At 42.9% G+C, this 21,558-nt stretch overlaps 1 protein-coding gene across 2 annotated transcripts in view; it reads left to right on the top strand.

Moving 5' to 3' along the window:
• The window catches only part of ASAP1 (ArfGAP with SH3 domain, ankyrin repeat and PH domain 1), a 288,277-nt gene that overhangs the window by 196,333 nt on the left and 70,386 nt on the right, over window positions 1-21,558 (top strand). For both annotated transcript variants that reach the window (XM_033126171.1, XM_033126170.1), the window contains exons 6-9: window positions 14,391-14,465; window positions 14,962-15,011; window positions 19,644-19,773; window positions 20,931-21,016. In XM_033126171.1, the coding sequence (XP_032982062.1) occupies window positions 14,391-14,465; window positions 14,962-15,011; window positions 19,644-19,773; window positions 20,931-21,016 (341 nt within the window). The remainder of the gene's footprint in view (window positions 1-14,390; window positions 14,466-14,961; window positions 15,012-19,643; window positions 19,774-20,930; window positions 21,017-21,558) is intronic.

Raw genomic sequence — 21,558 nt, 5'->3', positions numbered from 1 at the left:
GGTCCCTTCCCTCCGTGTATCTGCCGGGCCCACTCAAGCCTCACTCATTGTCTGCATCTGCTTCCCTAATAATGCATCTGCTTACTGCCCTGCAGAGACCACTGATACTTGTTGCACACTTTCAGAACTTGGCCATGTGCATAATGTGTGGATTTCTTATTTAACAACTTAACAGCAATCTTCCGGGTATTCTCTGTTTAACCCAGATGAGGAAACTGAGGCACACTGAGGGTATATAACTTGTTCGGGCACGCTATGAGGAAACAGATGTGAGACCACACACCTGTCTCTGCAGCCACCGTCTTTCCCACCCTACTCCACCCCCTGCCCTGGGGGTCGTCTCCTTAACTAGAAGTGCCCATCTAGCTATTGCCCTAACCATACCCAAGCTAAAGGCCGCCTTCTTCCGTGTCTGCTCCCCTTTAAGGAGTAGAAGTCGAAGAAAGACTTAACATTGCAAGAAGACATGGCACATTTAATTAAAAATATGAAAACAAGCATTTCCCCTTTGAAATGGGAGCAGGTAGAAGAATCCGTTTGTACTGTAGTTGGTCACTAAGGGAATGAATGCTATTCTGATTGAATAAAGTCAGTCCCAGGAGACGTAGGTAGGGTTTTGCCTTGGAGCAGAGGGCACAGAAGAAGCCAAGCCCCCCGGGGAGGGAGGGGTTTCTGGGTCAGCTTGCAGCACCTGCAGTCCCAGGCTGAGGAGTTGAGGGGCGCACACCCCCTTGTTGAAGCTCTGGAACATCCCCAGGAGAACCAGTATTTCTCAGACGATTCACCAAAATTTTATTCACTTAGGTTAGTGAAGGCTGGAAACGTTAAGCAAAAGTGCGTACAGTTGAAATTCAGAAAGCAAGATTTTAAAAGGACCCTTTCACATTTTTTAGGTGTTCTGATTGTATCCTCAATTCAACCAGCAAATACCAAATGCCTGTTTTGTTTCAGAGTCTATAGTAAATACTGAAAAATAACATTTTCTAATTAAGATGTTGCTTACAATGGACATTGTAATCGTTTATATTAAATTCTTACTTATTTTTATTGAGGAAAATGGAAGGGGAGATTTTGGGGTCAGTTGTAGCTTTCTATTTTTGACTAACTACATAGGGAAAAACTTGTATTATTTGTGTTTCTGAAGTGTTAGACCTGAGAAATACCCACCTACTGAGGGACGGCGACTCTCAGTCACCATTTAGGTGTCTTTCGGAACTTTCAGTGATTGTGGAAGGAATGATGACCGAGTGAAATGTTCTGTGAAAACCCCCAGGAGCTGCACAGATGTTGGTGTTAACAGCATACTGGGCTGAGACTGTTTTTATTCACCAGCTTCTACTTTTAAACTGACAACGTCTGGACCACAGAGAAGATTTTCCTTGTAGCTGATTACTTTGTACCAGAGTCAGGGTGAAGGTACCTGCTTCTCTTACTGCCCCTTGCCTCCACATCCTAGAAAATGGTTTTGACCTCATAATTTTTTATCTCGTCATATCAGAGAGAGAGGCTGTGAAATGTAGGTGGTGAGAGGAATATTGGTTTGGGTCTCCATCTGTCCTGGAATCCTAGCTCCCAGCTCGCTAGGTTTTATAGCCCTAGGCAAATCAACTGATGTCTCTAATGCTAGATTTCCTTGTCTCTAAAAAGAAAGAATAGTATCTGTTTCTTGGGAGTGGTGGGACTTCCGTGAGATCACATAAAAGTCCTTAGGCACAGTAGTTGGCGCATGGAATTGGCTTTACAAATACAACCGGCTTTTATTATCATTTACATCTTCTTATTTGATCTTTCTGGCAACTCTCAGTGCAAAGGCAGGTATAGAAAGCCATATCAGAATCTCCAAAAAAATAATCTGCCTGGAAGTAGCAGAATTAGGGCTTGAGCTCATCTTCCCTGACTCCCGATCAGATCCTGCAGTGTTTCCACGAGCTGCCCCCACGCAAATTACAAAGTGACGACCTTGCCTTTGTAGATTGTCTGGAGGCTAGCGACCCACCGGGCATGACGCCTGGACCCTGTACCAGCGGTCATCAGACTCCTGTTTGTATTCAGCTGGCACAGTACTGTCTTACCCATTTTTCCCTGTCATTTCCCTCATCAATGAGTTATGGCCTATTGGAAAGAGCGAGTGTGGTAGCCAGTAGTTTTCAAACCTTTTGGTCTCAGGACCCCAATCTTAAAAATGATTGAGGACACCAAAGAGTTTTGTTTTGTTTTGTTCGGTTTTCATTGTGGGCTATTTCTATCCATCCTAACTGTATTAGAATTTAAAACTGAGAAAACTTTAAATCTATTATTTTGTTGCCGTATGTTGTTTTGATTAAACTGGACAAAAAATACACAGCCTCCCAGAGGTCTATATATTGGGAAGAGAGAGGAGTACTTTTCAGGTAATTATTGATATTCTTCTTTGATACGAGGTCAAAACTTGACGAGTGGTCGTTTCTTAAAAGTTGGTAGCATTATGAATCGAAATTGTATATAAATGAGCTTTAAGGATTCGGAAGCTGACAAGCTCATGGTGACAGGTACAAGTTTTCCAGCATTTTACCTTTTCTCTGAGAGCTTGCAGTGACAGGCTCACTTCATTCATTTTAGAGAAAATACCAATATCCAGGTCTCAATACCAACAGTTTGTTGGTCATTCTTTCAAGGAAAAAAAATGGTGTTCCACGCAGAAACTAACAAACAAAACCAGCCAGTTCAGCTTGCAACTCAAAAGTCTGCGTAAGTGCTTTTTCTCAAGATAATCATCACGTTTTGTTTTGCCTTGGAAGTATCTGTGCATACTTTCTGTTCACCTAGTAGTACAAAAAAGACATACTGAAGGGTATGTAATAAAATGAATCAGTTTGTTTCATCACGGGTGTTCTTATATGAAATTCACCTTTTTTTTTTTTTTTTTTTTTTTAATAACTGCAAGAACGTGACCGTGAAGGTCGTGGTGACTAGTTTGTGACAATGCCTTGACTAAGGCACCGGCTATTTCACCTCCATTATTGTTTGCACCATCAGTGCAAACGTCAAAACAGTGCAAAAGTCAGATAAAGCCTTAGTGTTACTGAAACTGCTTTGACCTTGGGAACCTCTAGGGGCCCGTGGACCCTGCCATGAGAACCAGGATCAGAAATCAAAGGCTTTGTTACGACTGCAGCCCTGCCACTGAGGGGGTTGATGTTGCCTGACTTACAAGCATGAATTTCCTCCCTGGGAGAATGAGAAAAAGTACCTTCTCCACCTACCCTGTCTCCTGTGTGAGGTCACAGCGGGTCACCCACGTGACAACGTCTGCAAACTGTCCTTGAGTCGCACACAGTGGATTGTTATGGTATTCATAGACTACATGAATATTAATAGCCACTGCAGCGGACTTATCTATGTATTTTTTTTCTTATAAAAAGAACACATGCCTAATGGGGAAAATGTAGAATACAAAGAGAAAATGGCAGTTTCTCGTTTATGTTTCCCTGTCCATTAATATCGGAGGTTTTCTTTTCTAGTCTGGTTTTCTGCATGTTCCTCCTCCCCCCTCGCCCCCCATATATGAAATCATGTGTCCCAAGCAACTTTGTATTTTGTTAAATTTCACTTAGCGTTGGCTTTAGAGCATACGCACTTTGCCTGCTTGGGACAAGTTATAGATTCGGAAGCTCGAGAGACTGACTTTCCAAAGAACCCGTGTGATGGATTCTTCATCCTCGATCGCTCAGCCCTCATGCCACGTGCAGTCTTGTCCACTCCCTATGGGGAGAGTCAGTGCTGGGACATCTGCTTGATGGGAAACCAGGCACCGGGGCTGGAATAGGATCAGGGCCTTGCCTGTCCAGTGGGACTTCCCAAGTGAGAAGGTCTTTTGTCTTTTACTTCATGTTCTCTCTACCACTGTGGGCTTTTGACACCTTAAAATGAAAGGAGTGACTTTTTAATAAGAGAACCTTGCCATTTGTGTATTTTTCTGACGAAAGTCGAAGTCATCCAAAATTATACAGATGGAGAACAGACCAGTGGTGCCCAGGGGCTGGGGAAGGGGGAGAGGATGCACACCCTTCTCCAGATATGAAGGAGTAGCCCACGGGAGTTCCTGTGTGTTGATGGTTAGTTCTCTCTCCTGACTGGTGATGGTAAAATGTCATAGAACTATACACAGGCGTAGCAAGAGTGCGTGCGTGCAAAAACCCATGACATCTGAGGAAGGTCTGGGGCCTAGCTCATCGTCTTGTGCAAATGTTGATTTCTGGGTTTTGATCATGTACAATAAATAGACAGACAGACAGATGGAAGGCAGGCACATGTAAGATGTTACTATTGGGAGTAGCTGGTTGATGGGTACAAGGAACCTCTCTTTAATATTTTTGCAAATTTCTGTTGAGTCTATAGTTGTTTTCAAAATAAAAAGGTTAAATAAACGTATAAATCATCAAAGTCCGGTCAGGGAGAGAAAGGGGGAAATGTTTAATAACATAGTGATCGTTATGTAAAAACTTCAGTGTGTCACAAATGTACAGACTCTCACTTCTCTGCTGTTACTTCAGACCTCTGACCTGTAATCCCACTTCTTTCTCTTGTATTGGTTTTCTAAGTCAGTCTTTCTCCGACTTGCGAATTCCTCCCTCTAGTCAGTCTTTTGTGCGGCCCCTATTCCCCAAAGGTGAAGTGTTAGCTGCTTCTTGCTCCCAGAAGGGAATCTAGCAGTCATGCATGGAGAAGTCTGGAGAAGGCTGCCACTTAGTGGTGACCAGGGAGATGTGGAAATGGATGACCAATTTCATCGATGTTGTTCATAATGTTTTTGTGGCGAGGTTTTAAGTGCATAGGCTTTTTTTATGTGAAGTACCTGTCGCAGGTCTGATTCATGGTATATGCTTAGTAGAGCGTAGGATTTAAAAAGAAATTATTAGAAATATTTCTATAGTTGGCTTACCAATCTCTCTGAATACAGCCTTCCTGCAGTTAAAGACACCTTGATAATCAAAACCATCTCCAGACATAGAAATTATTCATCCTTCCTGGAGAAGAGGCTATTTCTTATTTCCATGCCTTTCTACCTCCTGTTCCTTCTACTTGGAGTGCTCATTAGTAGTTAACGTGTTCATGATAAAGGCTTTCTTTCCGATGCTGTTCCCTTGTTTAAAAAAAGGGAAAAGACAGCAGAATGCCCTTGAGTTTTAGCTGTTTCTGAGTATTTTTTGTTCCTCATTTGATTAAATATACAATACAAAAATTATGTTCAATCTTTTTTTTTTTTAACCATTTTAAGGAAAGCAGTAAAACATGGCTTGTTAAATAAACAGTGCTGTTCTATTCCCAGTGTCACGCCATCGTGGCCTCTGATCCTGGCAAGTACGTTAAGGAGTCAACAGAGAATTGCCTCCATTTAATTACCAAACCACAAAATGGGACCGGAAAGGAGTAACTGGTGGATTGAAATAGATTCTCAGTGGGCAGAGGAAAACCATCTCAACCATACCCCAAGAGCCCCAGTGTAGTAGTAGTTTTAGAAAGTATATGTAAAACCTCTTCTAAAATAGTACCCAGAAGGGTTGTAGTCCAGCCAGGACTCTCCAAGCCTCTGGCTTCTTCTCTTCCCTGAGCCTTTGGAAAGTTCTGTAGCTTGTTTCAGAGCCTGAGCCTCCTTGAACAGTTAGAGGGCAGTTATTGCTTCAGAGCTGTTGAAGCAAAGATTTCTCCAGCTGCATAGCATTTCCTGTTTGCAATCTGACTGCAGGGTACTGTGGTTTGGGTTGAGGGGGTTATTTTTGGTTTTTATTTCTGTTCTTCCCCCTCAGATGAGAATAGCTGGAAATGTGCAGGTTGGATCTGGATTTTGAGCAGATTATTTCCTCAAGTTCTGCTTTGAAATACTAAAACATGTAGAGAGCATGGGTATACTCAACAGTAAATTGGGCGCCCCTGGGTGCCCTGGATTATATCATACATTTAAAAGACCTCATCTTTTTGCAAAACTTCCATCATTGGAAGTTTTTAGCATTTGATGTGCCAGACATCCCCTCATGTCCTGACATGCTTCATTGCCAATTCATAATGTAGGACCTTTCGTGAAATGAGATCCATCCATGTGGGTGGGAGGGTGTGGGTAAGAGGGAAGTTTTCTTTTTCCCTTCTGTACGTGTTCACTGTAAAAATTTCAGGAATATGGAAAAAAATTAAATAAGAAAATAAAGATCATTATATAATTGTGAATTGTAACTGTTAAAACTCATATAATAATATGTCCTTTGAAACAATTTCAGAATTTATACACAGATACTGAATGTGTGTGTGTGTGTGTGTGTGTGTGTGTATGAGAGAGAAAGAGAGAGAGAGAGAGAGAGAGAGAGAGAGATATCTAAGTCCACAATCTCTTATCCAAAACCCTTGGGGTAAGATGTGTATCAGAATTTAGGATTTACAGGTTTCAGAAGGGTGACAGTGTGTGTGCCATATATTATATAATGCCCCTTCACCCCCTGTGACTTCTCAGCAGGTCGTCCTAAACACAATTTTATCTCTGTTGTGAAATATGTGAATATTTACATGAAGTGGGATAAATAAACACTCTGAAGAGCCGCACCTCAAATCAGAGTTTCCCACCAAATGAATTTAGGTCAAGTCAGGTTTTGCTGCTAAATAAGTTGTTTTCTTTTTATTTTAAAACAAATGACCTTGTCGTATATATACATGTGTAGCCTCATTTGCGCCTCACAACTGTCCAGGCCGTGGCCATAATGAGTCCTATTTCACAGCTGAGAAAACTGAGTCCGAGTGCTGAGCGGCTGTCAGCCCACTCAGACCCCAGTGACCATGCCTTCCAGCAGCCCACGGACTGCCTCTCAGCGGACACGGGCCTAATACAAAGTTTACTTTTAACGTACTTAAGTACAAAGTGTTGATTTAAAGAACAGCACGTGAAACAGTGGCACAGATGTTGCAAGAAGGAAGGCAGACCCTGTTCTGAGTTAATTCACAGCCTTCTGTCTGCATGATCTTGGTTCTGGAAGCCTGCAGAGTCCCTTCTCCAGGCCCAAATCTGGAGGCTCATTGGAAGGAGCAAACGCAGGTATTTTCCTTGGCTCGGAGAACTCTGCCAAACGCAGCCTCACACTCCCTCCTTTGACCCTCCCACTTCTGCTGGATTTCCCGCGGGAGTCCCCGGCGCGGCCGCTTAGCCTGGAGTCCGCCGTTCCACCTACCACCTGCCTCGTGATAATGTTCCGTCTTGGCCTGATTTTGGATTCCTCTGCAGATGTTGCCTCTGACCTCTCCTCACCGTAGCCCTTTGTCAAGGCCACCGCTCCTGCCGGGCAGGGACAACAGCCCAACCAGGGTTCTCCTACTGGGCTGCTGTCAGCCAGCTCCGGGAGCACGGGTTAGTGAGGGGAGCGTGGCTGCACTTCAGGCTCTGCTGTACCAGCCGGGGCGGGGGGGGGGGGCTTTCGCCTTGTCCCCTGCCTGAGCATGTGCATCGGCCATGCTGGGCCGGTGCATCTGGCTCCCTCGTACCTGACAACAGCAGTGTCACAGTGTGAGACATCTTTCCCTAAGGGTTTTCCTTGAGACACGAATCCCATGCCTTGTTTTTGTCAAGAGTTCTGGTTGGAAAAGCATTCATTACATGTAACCCGTGGGGATGTACGGTGCACGTGTGTGTGTTCAAGGCTTGAAGCCATCCTGTGACGGAGAGACCTTTCCTATTTCACTGACCGCACACCCTCTTGTGGTATAGGAAGCTTACCTTCCCGTGGAACCACTTTGAGAAACGCCGGTTTCAATGTTTTGCTGGACGAGGTGATCCATTTCGATTATTGTGTTTATTTGTTTTCATGGTATTCCATTTCACGCCTATACATGTAGAACTTATTTCTTATTTACATTTCAGTATGTAATTTCTGATTATTTAAGCTGGTTGCTTCTGTACACTTTGCCTCATTATTTTAGATTACACCCTTGTATAATCCACCTTTCGGTTTAAACATGAAGAAACGGCCTCCTGATTCCATCTTGAGCTAGTAGCCTACTGTATCTTCCACTGAGAATGAATGGACCCTTTTATTGACTTATTGCCCAGCCGTGTTAAGCAATTGGAAGTTCAGAGAGCCAGCTGAAGTAGCACGACTTTGAAGTCAGATAAAACTGAGTTCAAATCTCTGCTCCACCATTTCCCAAACTAGGTCACCGGAGGCAGATTCACTCACTCACTCATCCAGAAAGCAGGGATATTAAGAAGGGCATCACCAAAGAGAGATCCTTGAGCTGAGCCATAAATGAATAGTAGATAGTCATGAAACTATTCTTTTAGACTTTTCAAGGCTCTTCTCCTTAAACAGAAACATTAAACAGCGTTAGGCATTGGTTGATACACTTGAATTTAGAGAGTGAGGTGAGGTGAAAGTCTATACGTCAGTATTTGAAAAAAAAGATAAGACTTTCTAAATCATGGCCTTGACTTCAGCCAGCACTTTTTCAGGTGTCCACTCTGTTACAAGCTCTGTGCTAAGCTTGTCTGACATTCTGTTTAAGACACTGCTTCTACAGAATATTTTAATAATTTACATGAAACTACTACTTAGTTTTATAGAGAAAGATGGACATGGGTAGAGGACCAGATTCTCTAAACTTCCTGCTTTTTGTTGCCCACAAGTAGAGAAAACTTACTTGGTTTCCTGGCACCAGTTGGCATCACAGGTGTAATATCAAAGAAGGATGGCCTTGAAATATATCACGAAGGCGACTGTCACAGCCACCATTTAGATAAATTCTTTGAATTCTAAAATTTCAACAAGGATCAAGTGAAGTGACTGTTGAAGCATGAAGGTGTGGACCAAGCAGACAGAGGAGGGCTGTGCAGACAAAGGCATCAGGAGATGTCTCTGTTTTCTCATGAGTTACACGAAGACTGATGTCTACTCAAAGGCATTGCTGTGTCCTCCCGGGATGTGGTGAGCCCTGTGTGCTTGTCAATTTACTTTATTAGATTTTTAAATTATGTTACAAAAGTGCTTCCTAAGTACAAGTTTGTTGTAAAATATACAATGTGCAATAAAGATGTTTGGTGAAGGCAAAGAAAATGTGATTTGATATCACTTTACAGTATGGTTTTGTTCTAGTTTAAACATAGCAAATTATACATGACATTGCATGGAAATGAAATTAACGGTCTGAAAGTTGACTGTGAACTAACTGATTAATCATTTCAAGCAGAATAAAGAAATCCTTAAGGTTGGGGATGTCTTTTCTTAACCAAAGCATAGCTATCTAGGCTTTTTTTTTTGGTTCCTTTTGCTTTTCCATTCATCTTGTAAAACTTAGCTATTCTCTCTTTTCTTATAATTACCCTCAAATGAAATCAGATGCTGCACATAATGCAAAGGAAGATGGTGCTTTCGTTTTCACTCTTGATGTAGGAGATGACGTTAAATGTAACCCACCATTTACTTACATTGACTTGGCCGAAATACAACTGCATTATGTTACGTTATGGAAGTCTCGTATTCCCCAATATTCCTACACCTACCCATTTTTCTGTGTAAAACTGCCAGTAGGTCTGTGCTTTGCGCTTAAATTCAGTCTTGTCGGTTCCTGATGCTTTTAGCATAATGGTATGATTCGGTTCCCACCTTTCCTTAGGTCTTAACCAGCTCTCCCAGAGCATTCACTCACTTCTGTTCATTTTCAGGGTAATGATGTCTTAGACCCTAGGCCAGTGATTTCTCCTTTCTGATTGTAGATCTTCTCTCTAAAGGAACTTTGAACAGCCATTAGGCTAAGGCAGTGGTGCCCAAATTTGACCTTGCATCCATTTCCTCTAGAAAGCTTATGTAAACGTAGGTCACTGGGCCCCGCCCTCAGCATGTCTGATTGGCTAGTTTTGAGATTTCATTTCTAACAGGTTTCCAGATGGCGCTGATGCTGTTTGTGGCCTAAGGACCACAGTTTGAGAACCACTCATAGGGATTGTCATTCTGGACAGAGATCCAGAATTCCCTAGGGTTGTAGAGAAGCTGTGATTTTGTTCCTTCAAATGCACTACCTAATTAATTATTTTTACTTTTATACATGCCATCTGGTTTATATCGTGGATTAACAAATCAAACAAGTTGAATGAGAAATAGGCTGCTGGTTGGTTATATCGCCCTCTTGTGTTTCTGTGTCATATTTCTTTCTAATAACTTTCTGAATACAAACATAATGCCAGCTTTCATCTGTGTTGGATTTGTACGTGCCCTCAGCCTGTGAGCAGTTGGTACTCTTAGTTTCCCCTCAATACGTAAGCAACCAAATAAACTAAAGCTTAATTTAATAGGTTAGTTACCGCTGCTAATAACGGTTTATTCATATATATAGTGTGTTACAGTCCTCAGAACATTCTGCTGTTTTGCAAACAAGATAGGCCTTAAGTGGTTCATTGGCTTTGGCGTTAGACCCAGGTTGTGGTTTGACCCCTCCACTTAACGAGCCGCGTGTGTCTGAACAGATTACCAGTAACACCTTCCAGGTGACAGGAGCAGCCAGCAAAGCGTGCTTGTGAAAGCTGGCAGCCGTGTACCTACTGCGAGGCGACAGCTTCGTTGGTGTCGCTTTTCCCTGATCCTCTCACACCAGCATGGGCAAAGGTGCTGGAACGCCCGTTGTAGAATCAGGGAACCGGGTCAGCAAGGTGAAACAGTTAGCCGGAGTCACCCCGGGCCCGGGGTGATGAGTGGCCACATGCCTCTGGGATTTTCTCTGTATCATAAATACCCTGGGAAACGGCTGATGACAAACGAGGTCCCAGTTTTAAGTAGCTCAAAGGTGGTAAATAGCTCTCTAGTGCGTGAAGGAGTTAACAGTCTAGACAGAATACCTCTTTATGCCAGGGAAGTGTCAGCTTAACTGCTGGGAGCTGGCTCATTGTTTTAATTAGATTTTTCCAACGTGTTGAGCACGTCAGTGGATTTGCATTAGTCTTACTTTCAGCAAAACTTTCTGTCTGCGGAGGGGAAGGAGAGAGAACCAATGGGCGGTGGAGGGAGAATGTCAGAATGAATGCCGATGACAAAGCAGGCCAGTTACATCCTCGTTAATTGGCACGGTCCCATATGCAGGACGGTGACATGGAGGCACCAAGCCAGGCTATGCTGCCCTTCCTGCCCGCACACTGCCACGTCCCTGCCCCTCTCCCTGAGCTCCAGAGGGCAGCACGCAGGCCCACCCACCCAGAAATTACAGGACACTGTGACCCACGGCGCCTTGGCCCCTGTGGTAGGATCTTGTCAGTCAGTGAACAACACAGGTGAGATGCCGCCCTTACGATGTGTGCCTTCCAGAAAGGAAGGGTGCGCCATGAGCCAATAAACAAATGAACGTGGTCGTTTCATTTGGGGCTGTGAGTGTGTGTGGGTGTGTGTGTGTGTGTGTGTGTGTGTGTGTGTGTGTGTGTTTATATCCACAGAGAAAAAGTGTCCGTGACTTCATCACCAGCAACCGGGATGACATTAGCTGTTGGTCTATTGGTATAATGTCGGGTAGTGTCTAAGCAATTGTAAGGAATAAGTGGTTATTTTTGTCAAAGCCAATATTAATTACAGTTTCTTTGCTTAAACAAGTCACTTTTGCCTCATGGAAGGACAGACCCCAGCTTCCTCCCATCTGATTTATTCCCAGTTTCTGGCAGGGCTGGATGGCTTCTCTTACTGGGGAAAGAGCCTGTCTGTGAGGGACTAGAGAGCAGTCTGTTTGGAAAGCAGATAGACTTACCGCACCTACACATCATTCCCGAAGTGGTTTCTAATGTGTTGTTGGCTTAATAAAATGGAAAAAGATGTACTTTTTCAAACGTACTCTTCCATCTCTTGTCATCTGGAATCACTTAAAGAACTTACGTTGATTCAACTTTATCATGAAAGGAAAGGAAATGGGTGGGAGTCGAGTAAATGGGAATAGAGTCATCCATACAATTTTCGTAAAAAAGGAAAATAAGTCTATAATAGATAGGAAAGGCTTTTTTAAAAACCCATGTAAGATAACAAAAGTGCCCCAGGAAGTTTGTCCCCCCATAGTGTTATCGTATCATGCTGGCGGCGGCGCAGTACCTGTGGAAATGCCTTGGTCACATGTCAGTTTGCAAGTCTTGCTCAGGCCAGGAAAGGGGGTCCTGGAAGGATTAGAAAATTTTTTAAATAATTTGAAAAAAAAACAGGAAAAGGAGGAAAATCTGTCATCTGTGAAGTCATGTGATTCATCCCTGTCACAGAGCAATACCTTAACATATCTGAGAAAATAGCTTCTGTCTCCGAGGAAGGAAATTTTGTTTTGCCCCTCAGTAAGTAATCCCTAAACGTTTCCTCCTCTTGAGATTGGTCTGCTTTCTCTGTACCTTCTCTCTGTATCTTTATAATGACAGGTAGTTACAATTCACTTTTCACTTTAAACAGTCTTCTTTGCCAGTTTTTCTAAATGACCCTCCTTTTTTCTGAGAAGTAAGCTGGGAAGAGTTTGTAAGTTTTACATATGTTTCCTGTGGCCTTTTCATATAGGCTAGTCATTTGGGAAGATTCTGGAGTTATAATACACAATATTTTGCCTTCTTGGTTTCTCATCAACCCCCAAGAGTATGTATGTGGGTAACCACAAAGAAATTCTTAATTCTTGGGGTTTTCCATCAAGGCAGCTACAGCCCACCACCTCCTGCCCCATGGCTGAGCACGATGACGACACTGAAAGGTTGAGACGTGTCGTCTGTTTGTTGTGTGGTCAGTCCATGGCTTTTGAGGGACTTTTCCTTCTAAACAAGCACCCGCCCATTCGGTACTAACCACAGAATTTCATAATTCTTCTATTGTTATTTTTCTCTTACCGCTTTCAGATCAAGGTGGCAATAATATTATGGGTTTGGGGTTTTTTTTCCTGCTTCATCTCACAAAGGATTTGAGGCATTGGGGACTAAACTTTAGAAGTGGCTTATAAGCACTGTCTTTTCATTTTTATTTTTATTTTTTTTAGAATTTTTACTTTTTTGAGTAAACAGTATAGTACATGCTACCAAAACTTGAAAAACAAGGCAAAAAAATACAGAGTAAAAAGCTGCTCTCCCACCCTCTCCCCTTGCCCACCCAGGTTCCATCCCTGACAGGAACGAGTATCAGCAGATTTCTGTATCCTTTCAGAAATAATTTAAGCATAGACATATTTTTTCTTATTTTTATGTCAGTTTTTGTACACAATGAATACTGTTTTATACTTTGCTTATCTTGGAGGTGTTTTTAAAGTTAGACATAAAGAACTTTCTCATATTATGGCTGTTTAGAGCTTCCATAGTCTGTTAGCCAACCCCCTGTTGATAAGCACTAACCATTCCATCACTGTAAACAGTCCTGTAGAGAACCTTATACACGCACGATTCTATACTTCCTTTATTCTACACGTATTTATTGAGCCTCTACTCTGGGCTAGGCCGTGTTCCACATTCTGGAAATACAGCGGTAAACATATAGACCTTACTCTCAAAGAGCTTTCATGCAGACTGGGGACACAGCAAACAAATAAGGAAACAAGTACATCTATAAATGGTTGGGGACGTTTCGTTATAACATTCGTGAGGTGCTTTAGGAACTTAACTCCTTATCTACATCAATTAGCCTGTGGTAAAGCTGGTTTCGTTATATGTTGCTTCTCTTGAAGTAGCAGAGCCTATCGATGATGAAGTGAGGACTTGCTATACAATTGGAATCTCCTTGAACACGAAATGTAAAATCTTCTCAGTCCATCTTTTGCACTTGTCCACCCCTCCCTTGGTGTCCCTGCCGCCCGTCTCTCCACTGAGTAGCAGCTCCATCTTATTCCTCTGTAGACTCTTCTTTGTACCGTCTTAAAATCAAGGAGACACTGGTCACTGCCTCGGAACACTGGAAAACCATGCACCCCTGTTGTAGATGGCACTTCCTAAATACGGTTCTTTTTCGCAGAATCTAGGCACTAAGGATACACTTGGGAGCAGGACCGCTGAGGGCCTGCCCACCCTGAGCTTATGTCCTGGTGGGAGAGACAATATACATTCAAAGTTAGCAATTTCAGACAGTGGTAAGCGCCAGGGATATAATCCCCTCCTTACTCTGCCGGAGGCATTTGAAGAAAAGTCAAATGAAGATCTCCCATTTCAGTAGGAAACAAGGAAAGTTCTAACTATGATTTGAGGAATTACCTGTGCACGTGTCCATATGCTGCAGCACGTGGTTCCGCTCGCAGCTCCCCGCTCCCACTGGCCGAGGACGGGTCCTGCCTGGTAGGCGGGATGCCGCGTGCGAAACCGTCATGCAGAGCCCGGTGCCCGTGGACGCGCCGCCAGCGCCAGCGGGGCTCGCTGTTCCGTCCACGCTTTCCTTGTTAACTCGTCTCGTCTCTGCTTTGTTTTTCAGCTCCAGGGTCTGAGCCACAACGTCATCTTCACCCTGGACTCCTTACTCAAAGGAGACCTGAAGGGAGTCAAGGGAGTAAGTGTTGAGAAACTTGATTTTCACTGTAACTTGAAAGGACGGATTGTTTTCTTCTCTTTGAAGGTCATAGTGGTACTTGTATTGGAAAGGCACTCTGAACATTTTTAGCATAAAAAGTGTTGTTAGAAAGTGATCTTCAGGAAAGACGAGCCACTTCACATAATGTTACTGACTGAGCGAGAGGGTTGGTGAGAACCTAAGTGGTGGAGGGAAAATCTGCACCTGGGTCTTGGTGCCCCCTGTGTACCCCCATCGCCGAGAACTGCAGGGCGCTGCCTCGTCCACGTGACCAGGAATGCCCACCCTCCCGACTCCCGTATGCCTCTCCTTGTGGGTAATAAATAGTATGATGTGCATGCAAGTGTCTTGTGTAAAATTTCAAACATCCTGTAAAGGAAAGCATTTTTGCTAAGATGTTATTTCAAAATTATTTATTCTCCTTTAAGCAAAAGTACATGCAGTTTCAATTTCAATTTCATTTTCCCTTTCCTAGGATCTCAAGAAGCCATTTGACAAAGCTTGGAAAGATTACGAGACAAAGTTGTAAGTGGCCTTTTTGTTTTGTTTTTGTTTGGTTTGGTTTTTGTTATATCGTCGTGAGTTTCCTAAGATAAAGAATAAGTGGAAGAAGGACGAAACCCTTAACTAATACCTGCTGGACAGAAAACTTGTTCAGTCCATGCTCGTAAGGGCTAAGCGGTTAGGTCTGCCGACCCAATTAAAAGTGGTGACCTCGCCGTGCCGGTTATCTGGAGGGAGCTGTGCTTGTGCTATCAAGTATTTTGGCATTCCTGGCTGACATTGACTACCAGGTTGTAGGTCTACGACTGCGGCGACTTTTCTCTCGTTATAGTCAGCATACCGCTTAGACCATTTACACTTCTAGACAGCACAGCAGTTGGGAAGTAATAAAACTGTAGCGAGTGCTTGTGACATCTTTCTTTCTGCCCGGGCCTGTGGGAAGTGTCACGTGCAGGACCTCCTCACACCGACCCCATCCGTGGGCAGCTTTTGCTATCTGTTCATAGATCAGGAAAGCGAAGCTGGAGAGGCTCAGGGGCTTACAGAAGATCATGAAGCCGTGTGACCCCGGAACCAGAACGGGCGCCCTACATGACGGGGTTATTGTGAGGGATCAGGGAGGTAATGCACGTGGGACACGTGGTGTGGGCCAGCTCCCGTCCTACAGCACAGGCCATACCATGTTCCATAATCACTGTTACTCTGTGACATTTGTACCACCGACTGTGGGGGCGATGGGAGGAGAAGCTTTTAATGAAAATCGTAGCTGTAAACTTGGAGAACTACAAACGGAAGAGAATGAAAGCATTTCCGTAGGTGACAGTAACAGCAAAGTGAAAGCACAAGCAAAAGAAAAACAATTAAATCTTTTCCTCCCAAACTACTTTCATAGTTGCTGGCGTAATATGTGCATTGTTAGAGACTGGATGCTTTAGCACTACTTTTGTGCGTTGACAGTTTTAAATGCAACAGAGAACAAAAAGGCCGTCACAGTGGTCAATGGATGTAGAAGAATGCTGCGTCTTCCTGACTTTCTGAAAGTGGGTCCTGACACTCATGCTTGTGAGCTAAGTTCTGCTGTGTGCAGAGGCAGCTGCATGCACCTGGTCCAGGATACAACTACGTATTCATACTTACTAGAGAGGAAGGGCAGCGGTTCACTAAAGGGGACAAAAACATTTTGCTCTGGATTTGTTGTGGACTGTATCTCCTCTGTAGGACATAGGAAGGACAAAACAAAATAAATGCTTTGTCAACCAAAGTGCGACCACTATTGGTATATAAAAATCTGTGTGTTGGTTGAAGGCCTCGTAGTTCCTGGTGGTCAGTATTAGGAATGTCGTAGAACAGAAAGCATGCTAAGATGAGCCAGGCGCTCTTCACAGCACTTCTCTCAGAGGCTGTGTGAACTTGTCTGTTCACGCGTCTGTGTTGTCCTCAGAATCTGAACGTGGTGAGTTTATGTTGTACCTGATGATACAGGGTTCTTCTCCTAATGATGAAGGGGAGAGTGGATGTGAAGTAGGCAGTGAGAAAGCTTCTAGTGGAAACACCCAGCAAATATCCCTCTGCCCACCCCTTCCTACCTCCTGGTTTCCCTCCTTTTTCCACCTCTCCCCTGTGCCTGGCTTGTTTGTCTCCACATTCCTCTGCACTCGCTTGCCATTCTTTTCTTGGTTCATCGTGGTGTGTGCTATGGTAGAGGAGGATTTGGCTCTCTGGCAGAGCCACCACCCCTACCCCTTGTCCTGCCACCCATTCGTCCAGTATGATGCGTGCGACAATTTGTGGTTAAGCCAGTTGTCCATGTTTACATTTCCGTGGGTATAAGTATTCATTGCCAGTCTCCATGATGCAGTATGATGGAATTTCTATTCTCATAATGCAATTTTTTGCTTTTTCTTAATGAAGTGATTGCCTCCTTTCTTCATTTGCTTAGTTCTATATGAGTCTTTTGTTGAATTTTTACCTGTTCCAACAGATGTCCGACACCTATTAATAATGTTTCTGTTTAGTAAATACATGATATATATTATTATAACAATTAGATATCTTTATCATTAAATTCTCTGTCAGGTCCTTTTCTCTCCTGGAGACATCCTTCCAGAGCTCTTCAGATCAGTGCAGCTGTCATCCTGGTACTGCCCCCTAGTGGTAGACCTCCTACTTCCTCTTTCCAGGTCAAGTACCACATTTGCTGACACAGCACCTCCTGTCCCTTCCAGGGAACAGCTCTAAAGGGGGTAAAATTTTCAGGTTTTGGCACATCCAAAAATACCTTCATTCTGCCATCACACAGAATGAGAATGTGGCTGAATGTAAGATTCTAACTTCGTAATCATTTTCTCAAAATGTCAAAAGCGTTATTTCATTGTTAATGAAAAAACCTGATGCCTCTCTGATTCCCATTTCTTTGTCTATGACATGTTGGGGCTTGGAGGGGGGAGGTTGTTGTTTATTTTCAGTTAGAAAAGGTTGAAATATTCTCTTTATAAAAGATTTTACCAAGTTTCTTCATGTGCCATGGGGTGTGCATTAACCTGTTTGCAATTTTTAGTTCTTCAGTTCTGAAAAAATTTCTTGTAATTCCTCTTATCTGTTCGTTTCTTCTTACTTTTCTAAAACTCCTCATCATGTAATGTTGGACTTTCTAGATTGTTCTTTTAAGTATCTTCTCTTTTCTGTTCTATTTGTCTGGTTTATGTTTTAGGTTATTTCTTCAACCTTTCTTTCCCACTGTTTCAGTTGACCTTTTTCTGTTAGCCATCATATTTTAAATTTCTAAAAACTATTTTTCTCAGTTAGTTGGGTTTTAGTGTATGTTTTTTGGTTTGGGTTTTTTTGTGTGTTTTTTTTCTTTTGCCTTTTAATAGTTTCTTTTCTTGTTTCATTAGATGCACTATTTCGGCTCTCTGAGGATTTGGTTACATTTTATGAAATTTTTCTGCTCCCTTATTGCCACTGGTTCTCTACACCCCACCCCTACTGTTTTTTAATTTGAGCTCTCACTTTCATTTTGGAGCCTTTTCTCACTTTCATTTTGGAGCTTTTACTCCTTGACTCCCTATTCACATTGTAGAGTAAGGCACCTAAAAGTTGATTGAAACGTCATATATATCAGCAAGGCTGTGTCAAGAAAGCAGTGAACTGCCTCTTTAGGTTTGAAGTTTTAGGATGTCAAGACAGCTTTCCTATCAGGAGTATTTTAAATGTCAGCATCTAGAAGTCTATCTTCTGGGACCATTCAGTTCCCTCAGCTCCTTGTCTAGTGGTTATATATGATAACTTTCTTTCTGGGAATTACACAGGCCAGGGACGCAAGGAGCCCTGTCATTTGGGATGCAGACTTTCTCCTTTTAGACCTCTTCCATATATTCGTACAGTTCTCTCACCCTTTTTTGCCTCCAGTTCTTGTCTTTGGGGCGTTATATTTTTTAATGACATTTTCATTTTAGTGGGATTGCCGACGAAAGAAGAAATAAACACATGTGGTCAAGTCACCATGCTAACCCAGAAGTCTATTATTGCCATTAAGTTATCTGGCCCCTTTTCTCAAATGTCTGGAGCGTCCTGCTTCTCTTCCCACCCAGGCCAGTAGGGAGAGAGCTGAGGTTTATTTTCTTTCTGGTAAAATCCCTACAGTCACGCCTGTGTGACTGCCATGGTGACATGATGAAAGAGCTGCTTAGACACAGCATTCGTGTGTTAGCGTGAATCCCAACCAGGGTTTGTAGTGCGTTTTCCATTGACTGGGTTGATGGGTTGAATTTCCACTGTTTGTATCCTAGACATGGATATTGGCTTTCTTTGGGGCTTGATTTCCCCCCACCACAATGCAAAAAAGAAGAGTTGAAGCCTAAGTCAGTTAGTCTTTGTATTCACAACTCGAAATGACAGGCTTTTTCTGAAAGTAAAAGTCTGTTTTCAAGGCAAATGGATTTTTGGAAAGAGGGCCGTGACCGTTGGTATTATTACGGGGGTGTCACCTATCCCAGCCAAGCATTAGCCTCGGGTTCTATGGGATTAATGTGGGGCCTCCTTCTTATTTTCTGGGTCCCTCTCACCCCCTTCCCCGTTGAAGAATATTTTCATAGGATTCTAAATTATAGACTGCGATTTCTCCCAGTCTTTATTTTGGTCAATCCAGGAGCAGGTGGTTGAATGATTAAAATAACTTACTAGGTATGGAAACAGCCTGGGTTTAGAGAAGTATTAGAATTGACCTTTGACTGACTTTTGTGCATGTCCACAAAGACCAACCCATGATATTCCTTGTCTCGAAATAAGTCTCATCACTTGTTGATCATCAAAATACTCCTCAGTTCTCCAACTTTCTCATTCTTTGGCCTCGTAAAGTACTTTTCCCAAGAAAAAGTAAACAGTCAAAATGTCTTCATGCCAACCAACGTTTAAGAATTTTATATGACTCCATCCCTGTGTGAGACCAAAGTTAAGACGTAAGAAGTTTCCTAGGTGAAATGCCATAGTGTGCATTTGTTGTCTTTGAACTCAAGAATTGATTGCTGCTCCTAACTGAAGAGTTCCTGCCTCTTCACTCTAGTAATTAAGAAACAATGAAGCAGCTGTCATTGAAGGAAAGACGTGTGTGTGCGTGTGCGTGTGTTTTAACGATTCTGTCTGCTCTGATTACAGTACAAAAATCGAGAAGGAGAAGAGAGAGCATGCCAAACAGCACGGCATGATCCGCACGGAGATCACCGGGGCCGAGATTGCCGAAGAAATGGAGAAGGAACGACACCTCTTTCAGCTCCAAATGTGCGAGGTAAGAACGGACCTTTCAACCTTTTGCCTAGAATTCCATTCACTGTCATCCTTCGTGCCAGTCAACAGTTTTTATGCTTACAACCAGGCTGGGTGTGACTATTAGAGGAGGGGCTGTTTCTTAAGGTTCTAATCTCCATTTTTCTCCAAGCCTTTTGGGACCGGCCGTTTCACTGTTGTCTCATACTTTGAGCCTGGGTTCTATGGGTCTCTTTAAGCCAAAACAGGATTCTTCGGTGAGAACTTTCATGTTGCTTGTGAGTGACTGTGGGAAAAAATTGGGGGTGAGGGGTAGCACTGGTGAATATTAAGTTTTACTGGGACAGGTCTAGAGCATGTTTTTTTTAACCACGTGTCCAGTTTGAGTGAAAGCTTAAACGAAGCAGTCGTTAAGAAAGTCTCTGAGTTCATGGGAAGAAAACCAAAATGCAATGAACAGCATGTTGTGTTAGGGCAGTGGTTCTCAAACTGTGTTCCATTGTACACTGGACTCCTTAACCTGGAGACCAGCCAGTTTTTCTTAAGTTTTTTGTTCTGTTCTTTCCTCATAAACTTCTGGTTCCTCCTTGAATTTGTCTGCTCACAAACACTTCCACACAATAAAACGGGAACAAGAAGCAAACAGTAGCAAAAGAAAATTTTAGCCAGTCGTGAAAATCAGAGCCAATAGTGTTAGTGCATAAACTAATGGTGTGTTATTTTTATTCTTTCATTTTCTTGTTTCATAACAAACATTCTTTCTAATTCACCTGCTTGGTCTAAATGTCCTAGTATCTTCTGGCACTTTCCTTGAAGAGAATACTGTTTGACTTGTTTTCTGCCAAGAACAGGCCCTCTCTTTCGGGTCCTGACCACGTGAAACCTGAGTTTGAGACCCTCTGTACCAGAGGAAATAATTATTCCAGAATGCTTTGCTGTGTCTGACTTCTGTTTGTCTAGTAAACTGATCTTAAGCATTTATGAAACGCTAACACGCTAACCGGTGTGTTTTATACACTGTGACTGTGCCAGATCAGCATTCCCTAAATTCAGCTCACACTGTCTGAAGGCCCAGTAACCTGTGCAGATTCACGACTCGTCTGCTGCCACCCACGCAGAAGCAGGACTGAAGAAACTTGTCTGTAATGATCAATATCCAATTCTGTTTTGTTTCCACAGTATCTCATTAAAGTTAATGAAATCAAGACTAAAAAGGGCGTGGACCTGCTGCAGAACCTTATCAAGTATTACCATGCGCAGTGCAAGTAAGTGGAATTTTGTCATCGTTATCCCCACTCAGGCCCCTTCCCTACACTGGATCCAGATCAGGTAGGACCCTGACTTTTTAATTATGTGTGCTCTGGCCACAGAAAATCTTACACTCAAATCCCAACTCTGTACTTAATGGCTAGATGACCCTAGTCAAGACCCCTGACCTCTCCTGGGCCTCAGGTTCCTTACCTGTCTTACAGGTTAATAATATTCATTACCTGTTTTGTTGGATTGTCATGAAACTTTTATATAAAGGTATATTCGATGAATTGTTCATAATAGTGAGTGGCTGGCTCAAAGTAAGTACTCAATTACATGCTGGCGGTCGTTATTATTATTACTGTTAGTCCTCATCGTCTATTTTCAAAGGTCTCGTTACATTTCAATAATTTAGAGAGAAAGTGGCTAAGAGACAAGTGGGATGTCACAGAGGTAATTTCCCCGTCTGCCGTCAAGGCTTACATGTTCCAGTTGAATGATGGGTCATCAGAACTAACCCTTGTGCTTCGCTTTCCAGTTACAAGGAGCCTTTTAT

Source organism: Rhinolophus ferrumequinum, chromosome 14 (assembly GCF_004115265.2).
Source record: "Rhinolophus ferrumequinum isolate MPI-CBG mRhiFer1 chromosome 14, mRhiFer1_v1.p, whole genome shotgun sequence".
NCBI classification, from domain to species: Eukaryota; Metazoa; Chordata; class Mammalia; order Chiroptera; family Rhinolophidae; genus Rhinolophus; species Rhinolophus ferrumequinum.
The sequence above is the reverse complement of the archived record's forward strand: the minus strand, read 5'-3'. Positions and strand labels throughout refer to the sequence as shown.